The 20606-nt window shown below is 41.7% G+C and overlaps 1 protein-coding gene across 1 annotated transcript in view; it reads right to left on the reverse strand.

Moving 5' to 3' along the window:
• LOC141113285 (protein-glutamine gamma-glutamyltransferase E-like) overlaps positions 1 to 12309 on the reverse strand; it is a 54680-nt gene extending 42371 nt beyond the window's left edge. The window contains exons 1-2 of the mRNA XM_073606318.1: positions 11980 to 12309; positions 33 to 173 (exon numbers count right to left, since the gene is read on the reverse strand). Coding sequence (XP_073462419.1) covers positions 33 to 173; positions 11980 to 11986 — 148 coding nt within the window. The 5' untranslated portion in view covers positions 11987 to 12309. The remainder of the gene's footprint in view (positions 1 to 32; positions 174 to 11979) is intronic.
• Between the last annotated feature and the right edge of the window lie 8297 nt (positions 12310 to 20606).

The following is a 20606-nucleotide window of genomic DNA, read 5'->3' on the forward strand; positions in this document are numbered from 1 at the left end:
ACCAATGACAGGAAATGCCAGATGAAAGATACCTGTGCGTGCAACAAACACTATGCTCTGCCAGTCACGTAGTGGTTTGTTGAATTCCAGAGTTAATCGACAGGATTGCCCTCTACGCAGTATCAGTTCAGAGCTGTTAAACATATCCGTATGGTGGGCCTTTTTATTGGATTCTGCAGGAATAAGAAAGAAGTCAATTTAAAGCAGGAAAGGGCATAAAAGGAAATTACATATTTACATAATTGGGTTAAAATAAGTCCATCTAGATCAACCAATAGAGCAAATAAATAAATAGTATGGTCCAATGATTATTGTGTAAGTAAATATAACATATGTACCACCCCCTTAAAGTGAAGTAAAAGTTAATATATATATAGATATATCTCTCTATATATATATATATCTATCTATATGAATATATAGATAGATCTATATATATATATATAGATATATCTATATATATATATCTATATATATAGATATATCTATATATATATAGAGAGAGAGAGAGAGAGAGATATAGAGATATATATATATATAGAGATATATATATAGTGACAGAGGGACGTTCTGTCACTGTAATGCCCCGTACGGTCGGATTTTCCGACGGAAAATGTGTGATAGGACCTTGTTGTCGGAAATTCCGACCGTGTGTAGGCTCCATCACACATTTTCCATCGGATTTTCTGACACACAACGTTTGAGAGCAGGCTATAAAATTTTCCGACAACAAAATCCGTTGTCGGAATTTCCGATCGTGTGTACACAAATCCGAAGCACAAAGTGCCACGCATGCTCAGAATAAATAGAGATGAAAGCTATTGGCTACTGCCCCGTTTATAGTCGCAACGTACGTGTTTTACGTCACCGCGTTCAGAATGATCGGATTTTCCGACAACTTTGTGTGACCGTGTGTATGCAAGACAAGTTTGAGCCAACATCCGTCGGAAAAAATCCTAGGATTTTGTTGTCGGAATGTCCGATCAATGTCCGACCGTGTGTACGGGGCATTAGTATATAGGAAAATGTGACACAAGATTCATATTAAGGGTTAATGTGTGGTTCAGAACTATAATTTCTGAGTGGACAAAGCTGTGTTTTTGGCTTTCTCCTGTGTTTGGGTTTTGCTAGATGTCTGTAACCTGACTGACTACACAGGTATGCAGGTTCATTATATACTGGGGTTTGAGAATTGCTCAGAGCTCCAGTTTCGGAGACAGCTTCCAGTTTGGAGACCCCTCCTAGTGTGGGAGACGAAAGGTCTCCCCCCGGGGTCAGGGGACCCCAACCAGAAGCCAGGAGACAGAAGTCTCATCGAGGGGTCAGAGGACTGAGCCACAAGCCAGGAGACAGCAGGTCTCGGTTCCAGGAGTCAGGTCAGCTTCTATCAGGGGTGCCGGGACAACCCCAATCCTTAGGCCAGAGGTGGGCCATGCAACTACAACTGAAGGCTAGAGAGCCAAGTGTTCCAGGAGAGCTGAATGACACAGTCAAAAGGACCGATAAGAGGAGCAGCAGTGCTGCAACACGTGAGCCAGGCCACTCAGTATTTTTGTTCATGCATGTTATGTGGAAAAAAAACCTGCGTGGGCAACTGATGTACAAGTGAACTTTTCATGTATTCAATAACAGTAGGCTGCCACGCCCTAAAATTACAGTTTGGACTGGCGCAACTCATTGTAAATGCACCTGTTGCTTGAGTTTCATCACCACAATCTTATATATATATATATATATATATATATATATATATATATATATATATATATATACAGTATATATATATATATATACAGTATCTCACAAAAGTGAGTACACCCCTCACATTATCGTAAATATTTTATTATATCTTTTCATGTGACAACACTGAAGAAATGACACTTTGCTACAAGCCCAAATTTAACACACCTGCTCCCCATTCACACCTGAGACCTTGTAACACTAACTAGTCACATGACACCGGGGAGGGAAAATGGCTAATTGGGCCCAATTTGGACATTTTCACTTAGGGGTGTACTCACTTTTGTTGCCAGAAGTTTAGACATTAATGGCTGTGTGTTGAGTTATTTTGAGGGGACAGCAAATTTACACTGTTATACAGGCTGTACACTCACTACTTTACATTGTAGCAAAGTGTCATTTCTTCAGTGTTGTCACATGAAAAGATATTATAAAATATTTACAAAAATGTGACGGGTGTACTCACTTTTGTAAGATACTGTGTGTGTATATATATATATATATATATATATATATATATATATATATATATATATACTATATATATTACCAAAAGTATTGGGACGCCTGCCTTTACACGCACATGAACTTTAATGGCATCCCAGTCTTAGTCTGTAGGGTTCAATATTAAGTTGGCCCACCCTTTGCAGCTATTACAACTTCAACTCTTCTGGGAAGGCTGTCCACAAGGTTTAGGAGTATGTCTATGGGAATGTTTGACCATTCTTCCAGAAGCGCATGAGGTCAGACACTGATGTTGGATGAGAAGGCCTGGCTCACAGTCTCCTCTCGAATTCATCCCAATGGTGTTCTATCGGGTAGAGGTCAGGACTCTGTGCAGGTCAGTCAAGTTCTTCCACCCCAAACTCATTCATCTATGTCTTTATGGACCTTGATTTGTGCACTGGTCTAAATTGTTTGACAGGGGCAGCACCCAAATAAAGCTGAATACACACTATACAATTTTCTGTAGATTTTTTCCTTCAGATTTATCAAAACCATATAATTTGAGGTCAAACCTTAAGAGCTTCAATTTGTATGCAATCAGGCAGGCCCTTGCACTACATCAGGGGTGTCCAAACTTTTTTCAAAGAGGGCCAGATTTGAAGTGAACATGCGTGAGGGCAGACCATTTTGACTGACTTTTTCGGAACCATTAACATTAAATGCAAATTAAATATTTTATGCAAAATTTATTGCAAACGGAATACTATTCATTTCATAACACTGATGACAATATATGATGATATATATATCTTCTCTTCTCAGGGCAACGATGAGCTCAGGCGTGTCATGTAAAAAAAAAAAAAAAATTATATATATATATATATATATATATATATATATATATATATCTTCTTTAGCCTCTGACCAATCCCCAAGCACCTCTCGGGGTAAGGATGAGCTTGAGCGTTATTTTTTAAAATAATAATCTTTTCTTTAGCCAGCCAAATCCACCAGCACCTCTCACTGTAAGGATGAGCTCAGGTGTTTTCTGTTATTTTTTTTAAATGATAATCTTTCCTTCAGCTGGCCTAATCCACCAGTGCCTCTCATTGGCTGAAAGGAACAGTGTTCCGGTTTGATGTGGCCCCCACTTGGAATTTACATATATATCCATCTGTGGCCCCCCAAGTATATCCATCTGTGGCCCCCCCATACCTGTGGTATGTTTTTTTTGCTGTGGATACATCTATTTTCTTTAGCTGAATAAATCCCCGAGCACAACGCTCATTGTTAGGGGGTGTGTGGCTGGGCGTGTTCAGAAGTCCATGGGCGTATTCAGAAGTCCATGGGCATATTCAGAAGTCCATGTGCCCGAACCCGCAAGGAAGCTGACAAAACATAACACGGTCGAGCTTGGGGGCCACAGATGGATAGATGTGTAAATTCCAAGTGGAGGCCACATCAAACCGGAACGCGGGCCGGACTTTGGACATGCCTGCACTACATGGTTTTGGTAAATCAGACAACAAAAGTTGTATAGTGTGTATGGGGTCTTATGCCCCGTACACACAATCGGACTTTCCAACAACAAAACCGTGAACTTTTGTCCGAAGTGTGTTGGCTCCAACTTGTCTTGCATACACACGGTCACACAAATGTTGGCCAACAATTACGAACGTAGTGACGTACTAGACGTACTACGTGGTTTTTAAGCTCTTTAGCGCCACCCTTTGGGCTCCTTCTGCTAATTTCGTGTTAGTAGAAGTTTGGTGAGTGTTGATTCGCGCTTTTCTTTTTGCGTTTTTCATTTATCGCTTTTCAGTTAATTTCTGAATGGCCGTTCACCAACCAGACATGTTGCGGAATCAGAGGAGATAACGTGTTATTTATTATTGGCTTTGGAGTTATTGCTTTGACATTATTTTTTGGGTTGAATAATAATGAATTGATTTGGTATATTTTCTATATTTTTGGATGCAGGTCTAATTTTTTTTTTTAATAATGCACAATAAAAAAATTGTGGAGAATAATACTTGGCTATGTTTTTTACTTCACATGACAGTTTGGGAGTAGGCAGTTACATTTTATAAAATACAATGTAAAATTAACAGAGACACAAACATAGTTGTATCTTTGATCTTAAAAACTACGGGATAATGGTGTTGTGGTAACTTGCCCAAAAATAAATAAATAAAACATAATAATATTATTCTTGATATCACTAGAGAAAAAAAAGCCTTTGAAACCTTGTTTGCAATAACTCCATCAGTATCACCAGCAAAGCAGCTTCATTATTATCCCATTAAAGAAGAAGAGAATTGTGCACTGCATTTGAAGATTTCATAATTTGCCAAGTCACGAATGTTAATTCTCCATTACGAGCGCTAGTATACAAGACTGACTGCTTCTGAGCATGCGTGAACTTTTGTACGACGGACTTGCGTACACACAATTGGAAAGTCCAACAACAAAAATTTGTTGGCGGAAAATTTGAGAACCTGCTAGCCAACATTTGTTGGCGGAAAGTCCGACAACAAATGTTCAATGGAGCATACATACGGTCGGACTTTCCGCCAACAAGCTCACATCCAACATTTGTTGTCGGAAAATCCGATCGTGTGTACGCGGCATAAGAAGTAGGACTTGTGGGCAACACAGCATTGTGTACATTAAAAAAGTGACAGGTCCATTTGCAGCAGAAACATGTCTTTTACAATGTAATCAGTATATAATTATTGGGGAGGGGTCCATCTGACTCTTTCGTGAATTTCATGATTGGTTTAGGCTGTCCAACCAAACTGAGTAGTTCTACTCTCCACCTGTGATTAAACGTCCATTATTCCACGGTGATTGACACAGCAAGATACAGCTTTTTCCTAAAATAGGTTTTACTGCTTCTTTCATCTGGGAAGATGACAGGTCACTTTGAACTCCTGTGTGATGTGAGGAATGCCGTTGGATCATGAACATATGTTTACATCAACTATCAAACTTGAATGTATATAATGATGTGGGTGAATATCCTGTACCAATCGTCCCGCGCTCATAATGTTAAATTACTCAGATGTTAATCTGTCTCATTTTATTGTGACTGTATGTGCATGCCCAAGTCATCCCTCTTAGTGGAAAACTATTATTAAGGATCTTGCTGATGTCACAAGAATAATATTTTTGGATGAGTTCGATCAGCCAGGCCTGCTGAACACATGGCAGAGACAAGGTGTACAAGCACACTCACTTAAAAGGGAAGTTTTATCACAACGAAAACATTGTCTATTTACATGTGGCTGGTGGAATTCACTAGCAGATTAGGTAAATAGCAGTACCTATACACACTGCATGAACAAAAATACTTTCAATCCCGTGAGTACACAGTGACGCCATTGTGCAGCGTGACAGTGTTATCATGCTGGCCTTGGTTATGTCACAGGTTTTGGAGCCTTCACATGCTAAATTAATTGCAGATGTTCTTAGAAAGAGGCTTATTACATAAGAATAATGTGAATAGAGAATATAGCAACCAATCAGCATTAATCTTTTCTGTTCTGGCTGCCCTATACTGATAAAGGGAGAAACTTGATTGGTTGGTATGGATTACTAAATTTCAAAGCAGTTAATCTCAACCAGAATTCTGTGGAACCCTAGGGTTTCTTCAGAAGTTGCTAGAGATTCCTTGATTCACCTCTCATTTTATGGTGCCTAGATAGTTCTGAGGCTAATGCCACTTGAAAGAGCCAGTGGCATGACACCAATGATCATTTTAGTTGTCTGGAGGGGGTGGCTTTCTGACTACCACTATAAGAAGGTAATTTTTCCCACTGTCCATGAATGTATGGGACATATTTGCTACTGTCTCCTTATAAATTGGTTTAAATAGACATTCCCTTAAACCTAAATTTGTTTTCAAAGGTTCCTTGAGGGTAAAAAAGTTGAGAAAGGCTGCTTCAAAGTGGCACTAAATTCTGGTTACATATTCAAGTTTGGATTCCTATATAAAAACTGATCATTGTAAGCTCTTCCAATAGTGAAATTGGGTTTGTCCCAATGCATGCAAAGGTGGGGTCTGATATAAATAAAGGCATGTGAAATAAAAAAGGAATTCATATGCTGAATTCTATCATTACAGATATTAACTCGTACTAACAGATTATTAACACAGTTACCAGAATACGCACACAAAAAACGTGTAGAAACTTGTATGCGTAATCACAATAAATCCAGTGCTCCAATTAAAACATCAAATCATTGTGAAACCATATCATAAAAATCCTGCTACTATACATGTCTAACTAACATCCAAATGGTTACCACATGGACTTCTTTTACATAATTGCCAGGTTTGCTTGCACTGCCTCCAAATATTTTAATCATTATGTGCCCTATAATTTTATGTTCGATCATTCATGTTGCTCAGATTATTTTAGCAGGAATTTTTATAGTTGAAATCTTACAAATTAGGTAATCATATAAATCTTGTGTTATGTGCCATCCTGTTTATTGCCATTCTGCTGAATTCTACAATCTATATACAAATTACTGATGCTGTTTTTATTGGAAATGTTACAGCCTTGCAATTATAGTGTAACCAGTTCCAGCACATTACTGGCATTTCAAGGATTTTTCCAATATCATATAACTGAAATAAGTGGGAAAAATCACACTAGATCCATTGGCATTGGGTGCAAATAGTAAAAGTGGATCACACCCAATAGGGATAGGATTTTTTTGCTTGTTGGTGTAAGGTGTGGGCCACTGGATATCTCGTAGCAGTGGGTATTTCCAGTCAGTTTTTAAGCAGTGTAAAGTGAAAATTTACCTTAAGCTAACCATACACTATAGATCCATCAAAGGACCCTTAAAATAATTTTTATGTGTCAGAGAACCCCCCCACTAAAATTATTATATCTACAGTTCAAAGTACACTAGCATGATCAGTAGGTTGTAAAGAGAGTATTTGACACCTAAATCCAGATCATATTTAATAACACCATGGCTATATACTATAAAGTATTTTCAGTAATAATCATGATATACATAAATATAACAGCCTTCCTTACTTTGAAAGTCAGTGGAGAAGTGCCCTATTACATCGGATGTTAGAGGAGAAGGGCCCTACTTATATTGGGGGTCAGTAGAGAACTGCCCCCTCAATCAGTAGGGTAAGGGCCTACTCTACACTGGTGGCCAGTGCAAGGAGGGCCCACTAATACTGGCTGATAATGGTAGGAAGACTGGTGATCATTGATGGTCAGTGGTTTTTTTATCTGAAAAATTAGATGCTTCACTGGTGTCATACCACTAATTCTGCAGCGAGACATTTTCCCCATAATTATGCATACACCATCAGATAGGTCTTTAATCCATCACTTGTCACTGCTTAGGAAACTCTTATAAACTCCTGAAGGATACCTGGTTGAGATATATTGATCTACTCTTTCTATTTTTACAGTTCTTCATTCCTTGAAAACCACAACATAAAATGTACTAGGTAACCGCTGGCTTGGGAAAAAGGTTACTGTAAAGCAGATTTCCAAATTGTGGTTACAAGTCAAATTAAAAGGGTGATTCACCAAAGTCTAAGCGTCCCCCTGGGCCAAATTATTAATTTCCAACACTCAAATTAGGAGTAAATGACTGGCATTTGCTAGTGGATGTTTCAAGAAACATTGGCTGTTTGCTAGTTTATATAAAACATTTTTCTTAGTAAATCATCCTTTTGTTGTAAAATACAGCAATAAAATATCCATAATTCTATACATTTCATACTGGGTTCATGCAAAGGCTGATGTTTGCTTTTTGTGAATCTGTTGTTTCTTATCTGGAGATCCTGCCAGTAACAGCAGTTTGTGTTGCAGGGTGACAACGCTAAGCCACTGCCTTGCAATTAGCAGGAGCATTATCAACCTGCCACATGTGCTCTTTCAGTAGGCAACTGGGCTGTCGACTAGATAGACCTGAATCTCCAGGTAAGAAAACTGTACATAGTGATTCCAAACACACTGAAAATAGATTGTGGGCTTACATACATTTTAAAGTAGAAGTCCAGCTAAAAATTGTCATAGGTAGATTTTACCCTCACTTTGCGTAGATGTCCTCTTATTTCTGCCTAAAAAATGGAAGTGAGGGGACATCAGCCAGACCCCCCCCCCCCCCTTGAAAGGTTTGACTGATGTTCTACTTTAAAGTATAACTAAAGGCAGAACATTTTCTTTTTAAGTTTTGGATACAGTGAAGAGGGGTTAGAACACTTATCAGGTCTTTATTGTTGTCTGTGCCCTGTTAGGGAGATTAACCTTCTCTATTTGTCCTGGTGACCATTATCACTGAAAGTGAAAGTAAAAGAAAACTCCAAATTTGGGGTTGTCCCCAGAGCTATAATAGAGAAGAAATCTTCCATTGGGGACACTAGTTCTGGTGATCCTGGTGGCAACCAGGAATTCACTCACTTTGGATGGATTTCCTCTCACTTTCTGTTTTAGCCCCAAGGGATTCCCTATTTGCAGGAATTTACACTCACTTCCTTTTTGCCTATGGGACAGGAAGTGAAGGGAAATCTCCAAAATAGAAAACAGATTAGGAAAAAAAAATTGACGGGTTATAACAGTCCTTTGCTCTATCCAAAATGAAAAAAAAAAAAGTTTTGCCTATAGTTTTACTTTAAAGTATATCGAAAGTCAAAACCTTTTTAAATTTTGGGTAGAGCAGGGAAAGAACTCTGTTGTTTGGTGGCTGTGTGTGTTGGTTTGCATGATGTTGATCTGTTGGGAGGATTTACATTATACTTCCTAAGCCACAACAGGAAGTGATTGCATATCTAAAGTTAAGAGAAATCCCTTTCTTAGACATCTGTTACAAGAACCATTGGAATCTAATTTTCTGCTTTAGTGACAACTGTCAAATGATAATTTTTCCATCACTTTTTATCCCAATGACAATGGTTATCAGGAAAAACACCATGAAAAACAGAGTGAATCTTACAGCAAGGACACAGCAATAAAAACATAACAGGGGTTCCATCAAAACAAGCTGGAGGAAACAACCAAAACAAGAAACACATGGTTTCGATAGACTGCTGAACAGAATTTTTTATGGTCAGGATTTCCTTTACTTTTGGCCCTACATGGCCTAGTACTTTGGGATTAAGATCACTAGCTAAGGTACTATTGTCACAAAAAAGAAAGGAACATGGAGTTAAGAAGTTCTGTTTTCATGAACCGTTTTCTGTTTTGCTAAGAATATAAGAATACAATGTATGGTAATTATATTACCAGCAGATAATTATTGTGACTAATCAGACACATGTAATGTATGTCTAATGGCCTGAGTATTGCATAGGAACGCTGATATCTGTGTATACTCAGATTATTAGCTGACTGAATTTTCCACCTAAATATATCCCATGTTTTGTATTTGTTATCAAATGTATCCTCCCCCCAAATAATGGATTGAAAAAAGTGGAAATGTGGAAATGATGCATATGGCAATCAGTTAAAATCCGAGCCTCATTTTTGGCTACTCTTTGCTTCTACAAACACTTCTACAGTTCCTTTCTATCTCTTTCATATAGAATACACATTTCAGGTAGTACATATGTGGGCCAATATTCACAAGTAATATGACCAAACTGAGCATTTATTCCAACAGTCATGAAAAACAAGCACTTCCAAAGATTGGTTGAGTTTGTTATCGTCAGCTAATTGTTGGAAAAGTTTCCAACATTCTTGCTCTGAATTTTGGCCAAAAAAGGTCTTGGTGGGTCCTAGCAGTGCACAGTCTAAAAGTGGATGGGCAAATATTATGATGCCCATTATTCCCCATCGCCATTTATGCTGGGTACCCTATGAGATTTTTCAACTGAAATTCTTATGTTTTTGAAATTATCAGAATGGATGGATGTTCGGTAGCGGTAGCACATTTCCAAATGTGCCACTGGCAGCATCACCAAGTGAAAATAAAGGTAAAAAGTCTGAAAAAAAAAAATGCAGCCACCCCATCTTAGGACAGGTAAGCTGTGACATATATAACATCTTTGTTTTTGGGTTTAGAGACATGTTATTTCTGTGTATAATTATATAGATGCTAAGTATAGTCATTTTCATACCATTTTTGGGAAATTTTAGCTTTAGGTCATCTTACTCAATTCTACACTGTGAATATTCTACATTCAATGTAACTTTATGTAAGTGAAATTAAAGTTAAAAAATAAATATGCTTATTGGCAGAGCTTTTTTTTGTAGAAGAGACTTTGTAAGTCTCTTCTGCCAACAAGCTCCACTTCTTTTTCTATAGCAAACATATGCACAGCAAAACCATCATCAGTGGCTGCTCAATGGCTGAGAATATGTTTGGTTCTGGATGAGGGCAATATAGGAGATAAGTCCCTCCATTACGTGCACATTATGGCAAATGCTCACACAGCCCCCCCCCCCCCTCCCTACCCCCAACAACACACATGCACACATATAATTCCACTTTAAATTTGGAATATATTATGCAACAGGATTAAAGCAGTTGCAGGATCTGCTATGGTCCAACAACCACATCGACACTTGATGGGTGGCCTTCATTTTACAATACTTCAGACCAGCACAATGAATACAAAAAAGCACTTCTTTATTAATGTTCTTTAAAATTCATACTACAAACTCTTTAAAAAATTGACTTATGCAACATTTCAAAGTTTAATGCTCTCTTTTTAAGCTGTATATGCTTGGAGACATTGCAAAAGCTTAAAATATTATTTTGTTAAAATGTATTTTAAAGATCCATAATAAAGAAGCGTTTGTAAGTGGGGATGGTGCTGGCCCGAAGCATTACATTCAATATGGCCACATACAAATAATATATACTCTGTTTCATTCATTTGAAATAATTTTTTCAATTTTATAGAGCACAGCAGTGGTTTTTATAAATAGTTCAACACACTGGGGCAATTCATAGATTAAAAATAAAATAAAGATGAAAATATTTAAAGTTTTCTTACAGCTTTACCAAAGCTTCCCGTATACCTGTAGTGCAAATGTCCTCTTTGTAGTTAGAGGGATTCTTTTACCAGTTACAGTGTATGTAAAATGAAAAAAAAATAAATAAATTTTGTATAGAGTAGTGAATGGTTAAGGGCCTATGTCAGATTTTTTTGCCCCTTCACTTCCTGTCCCAGGAACACAGCAGAAGGTAAGAGGAGATAAATGGCCCCTTTAACGGGTTTGCCCTTTGGGCACCTCCTGTACCTGTGACAACTTCAAATTATTGGACTTCCAATTACTTTCAAAGACATGGTCACCAGGTTCAACGGTGAAAATGAATATCCCTAGTGGAGACCCAGACAGCAATAAAAATCAGACCTGAGATTCTATTCCTTCCACACTGCAAAATTTTACCAAAAATGAAACATTTTGGCTTTGCATACTTTAATAACTAAACGTAATTTCACCTAAAATATGACCAATTCCTTGGAATCACTGTACAAAGTGTATTGCTTTACTGAATGTTTATATTAAGGTTTGTATTGTGTTTTGTACTGCTTTATTGTAATACTATGTATTGCATTTTATTTTGTATGGCTGTTAACTAAATACTATCATATATTGTATTTACACTGTGGGTTCAGTAACAAGAAGACACTCAATTAGAAGCTGAAACTTTGCTTCAATAAAGCAGTACAAAAACCATATTTTTTTAAAATCCATAATCTGTCTTTGGCTTTATATTACCATAAAATATTAAATTAATATTTGTAACATGGTTTTAAAAAAAAAAATATCAAAGTCAGAAAATAATCAACTAACTTACCGTCCATGGTGCTTTGATGTCCTCTCTCTCTGCTTTGTGGTTTAGATAGTGCTTGGACAAACTACCGGATGAATGTGAATCAACCATTATTTGTATCACTCACTGCCCTCACTATTAAAATTCCAGTGACTGAATGTTTTATGAGAGTGTTAATGGGACATGCCTTAATGCTTACACTGTACACTCTCTTCCTGGTCTACTGCAGTGCACACATGATATCCCGGAAGTGCCAAACTGAAGAATGTGCCAGTCTACCATCTCCTTGGCACGCACTTCAACAGCCACAAATGAAAACTGGCTGGACGTTCCTATGTAAATGCTTATCTTGTGACTGGGAACCCGTCTATCAGTCTGAACTGTTCCATGAAGTAAATCATATTTTTACAAGCTCTTGCAGACAGTTCAGAATAAACTCTCAAACATGCCTGGCCTAGTTCTTGCACATGTCCCAGATAATTTTTACAGCTGGGGACATGCTGTGTAGTTTGTTTTACACTAAAATTACTAAGGGTGGTGCAAAGGCACGTTGTATTGCAGACACAAATGTTGCTGTTAAAGTTTATCTAGCTGCTCAAAACCTGTATATCACAGTGTCTTCTAGGTTTGGCTGAATTTGTTAGCCAAAGCTGAATTCATTTACTGTAACTGACATTTAGTTAAACATAAGGGTTGATTTAATAAAGGTGTAGAGAGTGTTCACTTTGCAAGGGAATTTTTGCTTAGCTTAGTGAATAAAGTAAAGCTGCGTTGACTTCCCTTTTCACATTTTTTACGTTTTGCTTGCGCTTTATTTTTTTTTTCAAATATATGTTTTATTATTTTTTGAGAAAAAAGGGGCAAAGCCCAAAGAATACAAACAAAGAAAAAAGAAAGGGGGGGGTCGCAGCCTCCCAACATTATATCGTATTGATACATAGCATATTTCGAATATTGACATACAAGTTCCGTTTTATGTAACTAGAGTCCATATATGTACCTTTAACCAGGTTACTACAGCTCAGAGTTATAATTACCATGACTGTATATAGCAATCCGCAATCTGGGTCGCCATTCATATGTCTTTGCCTAAACATGTAAGACTTAGGTACTTGCAGTCAGGAGGTGGTGATCAGTAGGTGGAGTAAAGACATAAAAGTATAGGTAATAAAGAAGAAAAGGAAAGGGTGGGCGAGGAAAGGTGGGGGCAGGGACAGAGGGGGAGGGGAAAAATGGGTGGGGTGTAATGGGGGTGAACTAAGGTCATTAGCTCTGTGAGTTATCTTCTGTCTGCTGGGTCTATTAATTTGAGGTCTCAAAGAGAGTTTTGCCTTCATCTGAGTATTTGAACATATTCCAGAGTGACCAGGTCTTTTGATATTTTGCTTGTCTGTTTTGGGCTGTCATTATTAGATTCTCCATTTTGTTTATTTCTTCTATTTTCCTCAACCACATTGCTATGGTTGGTGGGGAATGCTGTTTCCACAATTTTGGTATACAGGACTTGGCTGCATTTGTTAGATGTCGTAGGATGGATTTTTTATAGGTTTTGAGTGGCATGGAAGATACATGAAGTAGGAAAAATGCCGGGTCGTTGGGGATCTGAAAGTCAGTGAATTTCTGAGAAATGGAACGTACCGCAGTCCAGAAATTTGTCAAGCTGGGGCATGACCAAAACACGTGTAGAAGCGTTCCCACTTCTTTCTGACAGCGCCAACAATATTTAGATGCCTCAGTGAACATAATATGTAGGCGACTAGGTGTTAAATACCACCTTGTTAAGATTTTAAAATTCATCTCCTGTATTTTAGTACAAATGGAGGATTTCTGGGAAAGAACTATCATGTTTTGTTTCTGGACTGCTGTGAAAGTACGCTGAAGGTCTGTTTCCCACTTTGTAATGCATGGCAGGCAAGGTGGCTGTGTAGGTGTGTTTACCAGTGTGTACATTTTGGACAGTACCTGTGATAACGGTTCTGGGTCTGAGCATAGTTCCTCAAACTCTGTTAGGGGTCTAGTGTAAGATTTAGGATTTGGGATCGTCCATAGAAAGTGGTGGATTTGAGCTGCATTCCAGAATGTTAGTGCAAACGGACCTACCAGGTCCATTAATTCCTCAATGGAGGGCCATCTGTCCTGCCTCACAAATTGCAAGGCTCTGTCACATCCAACACTCTTCAATGTCTGAAACTGTCCAGGACTTATCCCAGGAGGAAATTTAGGGTTTCCCAAAATTGGGGTCAGAGGAGATTCCGTGGTCGTTAATGAATCTTGCAAAGTAGCCTGAAGGCATTGTTTTATAGTATTGCCTATGAAGGGGTGTGCTTTTAGTTCTAATGGAAGGGAGTCATAGCACCACAATGCAGACTGTAGTGGTATATTTGTTTGATGTTGCTCTAATTGAGCCCATAATTTAGTTTCTTTATGTCGATTCCAATCTATCACTCTGCCCAGGTGTACTGCGTAGTAATATCTCTGTATGTCTGGGAGTGCCACTCCACCGTAATGTTTGGGTAGGGATAGTTGTGATCTGGGGATGCAAGGTTTTTTATGCGCCCAGAGAAAGCGAGTAAAAAGAGTTTGCACTTGTTTAAAGTATGTGGGTGGTATTTTAATTGGTAGAGCTTGAAAGAGGTACAAGAATTTGGGTAATATGCACATTTTGATTAGATTACACCTCCCAAACCAGGAGCGTAGTCCCTTAGTCCAATCCTCCAATATCAGTTTAGTTTTGGTTAATAGGGGGGGAAAATTGCTGTCATATAGCAATGTTGGGTCCGGTGGTACCTTCGTGCCCAGGTATGTTAAGGCAGAGGTGGTCCATCTAAACTGAAAATTTGATTGCAAATTTGTAAGGACATTAGGTGATATAGATATACCCATCGCCTCCGATTTTGAAAAATTAATTTTTAGCTTTGACAGCTTCCCGTATGTTTCAAATTCCTTTAGGAGGTTGGGTAAGGACACTACCGGGTTAGTTAGTGAAAAAAGTAGGTCATCCGCGTATGCTGATAATTTATGCTGCATGGGGCCGATTGATATTCCGTGTATATCAGGGTTTAACCTGACTTTGGAGAGAAAAGGCTCGAGAGAGAGGGCAAATAGGAGAGGGGACAGGGGGCAGCCCTGTCTCGTCCCATTTGTGATTGAGAAGGGGTCTGACAATACCCCATTCGCTTTTACCTGCGCTGTGGGAGTGGAATAAATACCAGCTATTCGGCTGAGCATCACCTCCCCTAGGCCTATGTGTCTGAGTACCGCATTCATAAATGGCCAACTGACACGGTCAAAGGCCTTTTCTGCGTCAGTATTAGGGATGAGCCGAACACCCCCCGGTTCGGTTCGCACCAGAACCCGCGAACGGACCGAAAGTTCGCACGAACGTTAGAACCCCATTGACGTCTATGGGACTCGAACGTTCGAAATCAAAAGTGCTCATTTTAAAGGCTAATTTGCATGGTATTGTCCTAAAAAGGGTTTGGGGACCCGGGTCCTACCCCAGGGGACATGTATCAATGCAAAAAAAACTTTTAAAAACGGCCGTTTTTTCGGGAGCAGTGATTTTAATGATGCTTAAAGTAAAAAAAAAAAAAGTGAAATATTCCTTTAAATATCGTACCTGGGGGGTGTCTATAGTATGCCTGTAAAGTGACGCGTGTTTCCCATGTTTAGAACAGTCCCTGCACCAAATGTCATTTTTAAAGGAAAAAATCTCATTTAAAACTGCTTGCGGGTTTAATGTCATGTCGGGTCATGGCAATATGGATGAAAATCAGTGAGACAAATGGCATGGGTACCCCCCAGTCCATTACCAGGCCCTTTGGGTCTTGTATGGATATTAAGGGGAACCCCGCACCCAAATTAAAATAAGGAAAGGTGTGGGGCCACCAGGCCCTATATACTCTGAACAGCAGTATACAGGCGGTGCAAACAAGACAGGGACTGTAGGTTTGTTGTTAAGTAGAATCTGTTTGTAATTTTGAACATTTTTAACGTGTTTAGCTCCAGCCAAAAAATCTTTTCTAAGCTTTTTGGAAAACATAGGGAAGGGTTATCACCCCTGTGACATTTGTTTTGCTGTCTTTCCTCCTCTTCAGAAGATTTCACCTCACTTTTTTGTCCCAATGAAAAATGTTTTTTGAAAATTTGGGTTTTTTTGTGGAACAAGGATTGGAAAGCATCAGTGGAAAGGAGAAATTGTTTTCCCATATTAACTCTTACAGGAGAGAATTTCCCTTCCTAGGGGTAGATTTCATCTCACTTCCTGTTGTCTCCTTCCGTTTGCAAGTAGGAGTCGTTTGTAAGTTAGATGTTTGAAAGTAGGGTCCTGCCCTATATACTCAGCAGAAATTTGGGCCTTAGGTGTTGCTGTGGCCACAACACTGTAAGCCCTCACAGGGCCCTGCTGTGAAATATTAGATCAAGAATTGTAATTACATGCCCCTGTTGAACAGGAGCTGAAAAATTAGGCCTTAGGCACTGGTGCTGGTGCCACAACACTGCAACCCCTCACAGACACTCTAGTTGGAACGCAGGAACGAGCCCTGCTGCAAAGTATTGCTTCAAAAATTGTAATTACACGCCCCTGTTAGACAGGGGCAGAAAAATTGGGCCTTAGGCACTGGTGCTGGTGCCACAACACTGCAACCCCTCACAGACACTCTAGTTGGAACGCAGGAACGAGCCCTGCTGCAAAGTATTGCATCAAAAATTGTAATTACACGCCCCTGTTAGACAGGGGCAGAAAGATTGGGCCTTAGGCACTGGTGCTGGTGCCACAACACTGCAACCCCTCACAGACACTCTAGTTGGAACACAGGAACGAGCCCTGCTGCAAAGTATTGCATCAAAAATTGTAATTACACGCCCCTGTTAGACAGGGGCAGAAAAATTGGGCCTTAGGCACTGGTGCTGGTGCCACAACACTGCAACCCCTCACAGACACTCTAGTTGGAATGCAGGAACGAGCCCTGCTGCAAAGTATTACATCAAAAATTGTAATTACACGCCCCTGTTAAACAGGGGCTGAAAAATTGTGCCTTAGGCACTGGTGGTGGCGCCCAGAACCAAAAATGTTCTTACAAGCTATCAGCGTGATGATTGAGGAGGAAGAGGATAATTACTCAGGGATAGTCACTCAGCATCAGCATAGGCAGTCTTTGAAGGGATCTGAGATTTCAAAAAAAATTATTCGGTTACATCAGCATCAGGTGCTTGGTAGCTGGTGGTGATCCAAGACTCATTCATTTTTATGAAGGTCAGCCGATCGACCGAGTCGGTGGACAGACGCACCCTGTGATCGGTTACCACGCCTCCAGCAGCACTGAATGTGCGTTCCGAAAGAACGCTGGATGCAGGACAGGCCAGTAGCTCAATTGCATACTGTGCAAGCTCTGGCCAGTGATCCATCCTCAAGACCCAGTAACCCAGAGGATTTTCGGTGGGAAAGGTGTCCAAGTCTGATCTTGCCCCTAGGTATTCCTGCACCATGTAAAACAGACGCTGGCGATGGTTGCTGGAACCGATCATACCTTGGGGCTGCGGACCAAAAAATTGTCTGAACGCATCGGTCAGACGGCCACCTTCTCCACCGCTCCTTCTTTGACTGACCGAAGCCTCAGCAACACGTTGTCCAGAAACAGGAGTTTGTAACCTCCCAGTCTCTGGGAACGCGTTGCACAGACCTTTCTGCAAGGCCTCCCGAAGATGTTTCATCCTCTGCTCCCTCTGCGATGGCAAGATAAGGTCCGCAACCTTACCCTTGTAACGTGGATCAAGGAGGGTTGCCAGCCAGTATTGGTCCTTCTCCTTGATACCACGAATACGAGGATCCTTACGCAGGCTTTGCAGGATCAGGGAGGCCATGCAGCGTAGGTTTGCTGAGGCATTCGGTCCGGAGTCCTCTGGGTCACTAAGAACGACATGGTCCGCAGCCACCTCCTCCCAGCCACGTACAAGTCCATGTGTTTCTTGGGACTGATCCCTTAAAGACTGCTGCTGATGCTGAGTGCCAGGCTCCACCTCCATACTGACACAATCTTCCTCCTCCTCCTCTTCCTCCTCGTCCTCTTCCTGTGTGATCGGCGGGCACGCAGGAACACTGTCTGGATAAAGGGGGCCTTGAGAGCTAAGGAAGTCCTCCTCTTCCTGCCTCTGTTCTGCCTCAAGTGCCCTGTCCATTATTCCACGCAGCGTGTGCTCCAACAGGTGGACAAGGGGGACAGTGTCACTGATGCATGCACTGTCACTGCTCACCATCCTCGTGGCCTCCTCGAATGGTGACAGGACAGTGCATGCATCCCTGATCATGGCCCACTGGCGTGGGGAAAAAAAAACCAAGCTCCCCTGACCCTGTCCTGGTGCCATAGTCGCACAGGTACTCATTGATGGCCCTCTGCTGCGTGTGCAGCCGCTGCAGCATGGCCAACGTTGAGTTCCACCTGGTGGGCATGTCACAGATTAGGCGGTTCTTGGGCAGGTTAAACTCCTTTTGGAGGTCCGTCAGCCGAGCACTGGCATTATATGACCGGCGGAAATGCACACAGACTTTCCTGGCCTGCCTCAGGACATCCTGTAAGCCCGGGTACCTGCCCAAGAACCGCTGCACCACCAAGTTAAGGACGTGAGCCAAACAGGGCACATGGGTCATTTGTCCCTGTCGGAGGGCAGAGAGGAGGTTGGTGCCATTGTCGCAAACCACCATTCCTACCTTAAGTTGGCGTGGCGTCAACCACCTCTGAACCTGCCCCTGCAGAGCTGACAGAACCTCTGCCCCAGTGTGGCTCCTGTCCCCCAAGCACACCAGCTCAAGCACCGCATGGCATCTTTTGGCCTGCATACTTGCGTAGCCCCTTGAACGACTACGGAGCACCGCTGGTTCCGAGGAAGAGGCCATGGAGGAAGAAGAAGAGGAGGGGGTGGAGGAGAGAGGTGTGTCACAATCAGCATTTTGGAGGCGTGGTGGCGGAACAACCTCCAACACTACTGCACCTTGTCCTGCATCCTTCCCAGCTGCCAGCAGAGTCACCCAATGCGCCGTGAAACTTAGGTAACGTCCCTGTCCATGCCTGCTGGACCATGAGTCAGCGGTAATATGCACCTTACCGCTGACCGCCCTGTCCAGCGAGGCATGGACATTGCCTTCCACATGCCGGTAGAGAGCCGGAATTGCCTTCCGTGAGAAAAAGTGGCGTTTGGGTACCTGCCACTGAGGAACCGCACATTCCACAAACTCACGGAAGGGGGCAGAGTCTACCAACTGAAAAGGCAGCAGTTGAAGTGCTAGCAATTTTGCCAAGCTAGCATTCAACCGCTGGGCATGTGGATGGCTGGGAGCAAACTTCTTTCGGCGGTGCAGCAGCTGGGGCAGGGAAATTTGCCTGGTACAATCTGACGTCGGTGTACCAAAAGCAGATTGCCCACAAGTACTTGGCTGTGACACACCTAATTCTACACCTTCATTCCTCTCACTGCAGGTCTCAGAGAGGACTGAAGGTCTAGTGGGGTTGGAAATCTCAGCTGATGAGGAGCAAGGAGAGATCCTCTTTGTTCTTTGGTGTGGGTCTTTTAGATACGCTTGCCAACGAACTGCATGGCAGGTCAACATATGTCTGGTCAAGCATGTGGTACCCAAGCGGGAGATGTTTTGGCCACGCGAGATACGCTTGAGACATATGTTGCAAATAGCAGCGGTGCGATCTGATGCACTCGTCTCAAAAAAGGCCCACACCAAAGAACTTTTTGAATAACGCGCAGAGACTGCAGCGCCCTGCACATGTGGAGCTTTGGGGTGTGATGCAGTCAATGTGCTGCCCTTAGGCTGGCCCCTGGAGGGCATCCTGCCTCGTTGGTGATGTGCCGCCGCCTCCTCCTCCTCCTCCTCCTCCTCCTCTCTCCTATCAGGCACCCACGTTGAGTCAGTGACCTCATCATCCCCTCCCTCCTCATCACTGGAGCAAACCTGGCAGTATGCTGCAGCAGGGGGAGCATGACTGCCAGATTGCTGTCCTTCTTGGGCACCCCCTCTGTCCGTGCTCATGTTACTGCCTTCATCGAGCTCAGTATCGTCATCAGAGCCTTCCAAACGCTGGGCATCCTCCTGGAGCATGTACCCAACACTGTGGTCAAACAGTTCGAGGGAATCCTCATGAGGACATGGTGGAGCTAGGGAAGGAGTCACTGATGACATTGAACTGAGGGAAGAGGCCGCTGCTTTGCCAGACAAAGCACCCTGGGCATGGGTGAGAGAGGATGAGGAGGATGAGGACGGCTTGGTCATCCACTCGACCAAGTCTTCCGCATGTTGCGGCTCAACACGGCCAGCTGCCGAAAAAAAGGCCAAGCGTGTCCCATGGCCACGTGCTGATGAGGATGCACCGTCTCCACGACCAGCACTAGACACAGAGCCTGCTTGCCCTCTCTTATTGGCTTGTGACTGTCTGCCTCTCCTTCTTGGCCTTCCAGACATACTAATGGCCTGTAGCTGCACTAAGCTGGGATAGAACACCTGTAATTTTCTTCAAGTAGCTTTATATACTGTAACCAGACAAGCCTGCCTGTCAGTAGGAAGATAACAGGAACGGATCTAGCTGAACACTGTGAGCAGGACGCACTGTACTAAATGTAAATAGTCTAGCTGCCTGACCGTGGTA

This window comes from Aquarana catesbeiana, linkage group LG12 (assembly GCF_042186555.1).
Source record: "Aquarana catesbeiana isolate 2022-GZ linkage group LG12, ASM4218655v1, whole genome shotgun sequence".
In the NCBI taxonomy this organism is placed as follows: Eukaryota; Metazoa; Chordata; class Amphibia; order Anura; family Ranidae; genus Aquarana; species Aquarana catesbeiana.